This window comes from Triticum urartu, chromosome 1A (genome assembly GCF_056163025.1).
Source record: "Triticum urartu cultivar PI428250 chromosome 1A, HENAU_Tu73, whole genome shotgun sequence".
NCBI classification, from domain to species: domain Eukaryota; kingdom Viridiplantae; phylum Streptophyta; class Magnoliopsida; order Poales; family Poaceae; genus Triticum; species Triticum urartu.
Window position 1 is genome coordinate 294983990 of NC_141873.1, and position 4472 is coordinate 294988461.

Sequence of the window (4472 nt, forward strand, 5' to 3'; positions counted from 1 at the left end):
TTGGGTATGTGACAGCTTCTCCCTTTAGTCTTTTAGTGCTTCCTTCCTTTTATCTCCTCATCAAGGGAAACCCCTTTCAAAACCTCATCAGCTGTTGAGTGAGTGAGTGAGTTCCTTCTCATACTCCTTTAAGACCCCTCCCTCTTCCCTGCTCATCCCTTTCTTCATCCATCCTCTCTCTCTCTCTCTCTCTCTCTCTCTCTCTCTCTCTCTCTCTCTCTTGCCTTTGCCCAAAAGCCATATAATGCGCTGCTGATCCCTTCTTCCAGTTCCAGCCTCCACAATAGCAATACACCTCGTGGTGATACACACGCACGCACACGCCTTTCTTCTTTTACCAGCCTCCAAGAATCACTCGCTCACTGCGCGCCATGGAGATTGCCATGGTATGCACAAGAGTTAACCTCCTCATCCTCATCCTCTCCCTCTGCTCGCCATACAAGTTCATCCAGAGCCCCATGGACTTTGGCCCCTTGAACCTGCTCCCCACCACCATCGCTGCGTCCAGTGACTTCGGCAGGATCCTCTTCCACTCCCCGTCCGCGGTGTTGAAGCCCCAGTCCCCAAGGGACATCTCTCTGCTTCTTAGCTTCCTCTCCGCCTCGTCTCTAGGCAAGGTGACGGTGGCGGCCAGGGGTGCGGGTCACTCCATTCATGGACAGGCCCAGGCCCTCGATGGCATTGTGGTGGAGATGCGCTGCTTGCCTGCTGAGATAGAGCTGCACAGAGGAGGAGAAGGAGATGTTTCCTATGCTGATGTGAGCGGCGGAGCCATGTGGATAGAGCTCCTGGAGCAGAGCTTGAAGGCTGGGCTGGCTCCAAGGTCCTGGACTGATTACCTCTACATCACCATTGGTGGGACTCTGTCCAATGCCGGCATCAGCGGGCAGACATTCAAGCATGGGCCTCAGATTAGCAATGTTCTACAGCTGGAGGTAGTCACAGGTACGATAAGAGATGCATGCTGAGGGGGCAAAAAAAGGACAAGATCTTCTTATTTGGCTTTTGGCCCTGTCTCCCTTGGTCAACAACATCTTGGTTGCTGATGGGCAGTAGATTTTGTGCTCCTCTTTGATTGACAGGCAGGGGAGAGACCGTGACATGCTCGCCCACCAAGAACGCAGAGCTGTTCAGCGCTGTTCTGGGAGGCCTTGGCCAGTTTGGCATCATAACTAGGGCAAGGATCCTGCTGCAGGAAGCTCCACAGAAAGTATGTACGCAGCGTTACACCTGTCTTGTTCTCATTAGTCTAGTGTAAGCCTGTGCCATGCATAGATGATTAATCAGGTTTTCGACTTCATTCAGGTGAAGTGGGTTAGGGCCTTCTACGACGATTTCGGCACCTTCACCAAAGACCAGGAGCTGCTGGTGTCGATGCCGGATATGGTGGACTACGTAGAAGGTTTCATCGTCTTGAATGAACAGTCGCTTCACAGCTCTTCCATTGCCTTCCCTGCAAATATGGACTTCAGCCCAGATTTTGGCACCAAGGGCAGTCCTAAGATCTACTACTGCATAGAGTTTGCGGTTCATGATTATCAGCGCGTGAATACCAATGTGGAGCAGGTAAGCCCCAGAACTGTTTTGTGTGTGTGTGTGTGTGTGTGTGTGTGTGAACTTGTCAAGGCTTGGGAATGAATGATGGAGTGTGTGTGCATGTGTTTATTTTCAGGTGGTGGAAGCCATCTCAGTGCAGATGAGCCACATAGCGTCCCACCTGTACAGTGTGGAGGTGTCCTACTTTGATTTCCTCAACAGGGTGAGGATGGAGGAGATGAGCCTGAGGAGCAGCGGGCTCTGGGAGGTGCACCACCCGTGGCTCAACATGTTCGTGCCCAAGGCCGGGATCAGGGACCTGAGGGACCTTCTCATGGACAACATCTCACCGGATAACTTTGAGGGGCTCATCCTCATCTATCCACTCCTCAGAGACAAGTAAGCTGTGTGTGCTACTAATCAACGCAATGCATTGTAGGCATTACATTAAGATATCTCAACTTGGGGCTGGGGGACACATCAATACGTGTAGGCATTGTTTATAGAAGAAAATATTATCTACCGATTGTTTAACTAACCTTGTTTGTGACCGCTGCGTTGGCTTCCAAGCAGTCCAAGTTCGACAAGCCTTTCTCCGCATCATTTTCGTTTAGTAACGAGTTCGTTTCTATGTAATCAAAGTGCTGAGAATTAATCAGCTCTGCTCATCGGGCATGAGATAGTCCCTTTTGGCATTCGCATGCTGCCCCATTTTCTACCATCTATACTGCTATAGCAGGCAGTACAGGCCTGAGAACATATCATTTATTCCATATTTCTACGTGGGGCACCATTCTGCTCTTCCCTGGAAGCACCTGCTGTGGTTTTCATGCATAGCATTCATGATTTGTGTGTGTTCTCTTGTACAGTATATTGTAAAGGTCTGGAAGAGAACGTATTATCTTTGATAAATGATGTGTGATGTATCCTTGTGTGCGCCTAGCCGCCTACTTAGGGTCTTCATTAGTATACAGGCATCTTGGTCCCAACACTCTTCTTTTCATAAGAAATAAAAACTGCTCACTTGCCTTTACTATGGAGTGGGTATAGAGGGCAGAAAAGTTGCAGCCCTGCTTTGTACTAACATTGGACACAACACACACAAAAAAAATGAGAATATTAGATCGGTCGGTTGTTTAATGCTGCGAACTCTTTTCTTATTGGAAAGTTCTATGTATGTGTACAATATTTCTGGTAGAAAGTCCACACCTACAGTGGCTTTGTTGGTCGATTGTTGCATGCTTGTGAATGATTGTTTCATGTTTTGTGGGTCCTTCAAATAGAATGACATCTGTCGCCAGCATTGTATGATTTAACTCAAACTATAGCTTTGGCTCAATGAGTGGCATCTTCTTTATTTGAGGAAACCTTTGTTAAGTACAGGGAGATATGTAAGCAAAGATACTTGCTCTCTCCTTAAAAGAAAAGAAACTGAGATTTGTCCTGCAGTTAAAAAATGCAATTTGGTTTATTTACGCTCAGATAAGATAAGCTTATCACAATGCATTATAAACAATAACTGCCTTCCAGTTCAAACATCAGCATGTAAGCTCTTTTAATTGGGATAAAACTAATATTTGACTAGCTACAAATTTATTTTCTTTGATGCATAACGTTGTTCACAATTCACGCATTCTGTATGTTTTTAAGATTCATTGACCTCACATTCAAGTATTTGCAAGGTGTCACTTCTACCAAGAAGTTTATACTAGTTTACCTGCAAGATGGCTTTCAAATACAAGTCAACTATTAGCTGATTGAGCCTTAGCAAAAGATCTAACTTGTGACCTACGGTTCATGTTCAATGTACTGAACTAGTTTAATAGGCCCAGTGTAGACTTGTCTCTATAAACATTTAAACAGAGACATTTCTGAGTCAGGATACACCGAACTGCAGGATGTCAACTATATAATTTTCTTCTCCTTCTTGTGTTCTTATCCAGGTCATGATCTGGCAGTTGCTGAGATATATCATTTAACTGTTACTCTGTTAATCTGGCAGGTGGGGCACTAACACATCGGTCGTGCTACCGGATTCCGGGTCCACGGAGCAGGTGATGTACGTGGTTGGCATTCTCCGTTCTGCAAACCCTGATGAAGGATGCTCCCACCACTGCCTCCAAGAGCTTCTCCGCCGTCATCGCCACATAGCTGACACTGCCGGAGTGCGCATTGGTGCAAAACAGTACTTGGCTCACCATCCAACTCCGGCTGGCTGGCACCAACACTTTGGCCCACGTTGGGAGCGGTTCGCGGAGCGCAAAAACCGGTTTGACCCGCTGTCCATCCTCGGGCCAGGCCAAGGTATATTCCCCAAGGGCAACACTGGGGTTTATGCAAGCTGACAGCATGAAATTTCATGGCCATTCATCGGTGGTAAAATAAGTGATATAGTTAGGTGACTAAGGTGGGATCCTGTTCTTTCTCTTTCGTAGCTCTTTTCGGGTTGTTTCCTCGGCATTTTGAGGCATGGGTTGGATTATTATGGTGGTGGTGGATCCTGAGAGAACTCAGTGGTTATGAATACCACTGGGAATTTTGGAACTCTGTACAGGCTGAGGAAGCACAGCTCTAGGGATAGAGATAGTGATTCTGTTCGATCTGTATGTTGCCATTAGGATTGTTGCTATTGTTCTCACTTTCATTCCCACAAGTATGAAACTCTCCGCACTCGACTCCTTTGGGCATCGCCGGTTCATTTGTGCTTTCGGCTGACCTTTCATAAAACTTGAAGAGTTAAATCAGAACCCAAGATGATATGCTTGCGAATTTACAGAGCGACCTTCTGAGATTCTTCTAAAATCATTGTTGTGAATCATACACCATGTCCATATGATATTCTTATCACCACTTTTGTCTGATGTTGGTCTGATGTCTGTTTAGTTCATTGTGACTGACTTTTTCTTTTCCAAACAGGGCCAAAATATTTACTCATC

The 4472-nt window shown here is 46.3% G+C and overlaps 1 protein-coding gene across 1 annotated transcript; it reads left to right on the forward strand.

Moving 5' to 3' along the window:
* Positions 1–72: 72 nt before the first annotated feature.
* On the forward strand, positions 73–4211 carry LOC147990919 (cytokinin dehydrogenase 3). The gene is made up of 5 exons (XM_087519031.1): positions 73–945; positions 1083–1210; positions 1306–1566; positions 1673–1935; positions 3539–4211. Exons 1-5 carry the CDS (start codon positions 372–374, stop codon positions 3879–3881), a joined length of 1569 nt encoding a protein of 522 aa, XP_087375157.1. The 5' UTR covers positions 73–371; the 3' UTR covers positions 3882–4211.
* The last annotated feature ends 261 nt before the right edge of the window (positions 4212–4472 follow it).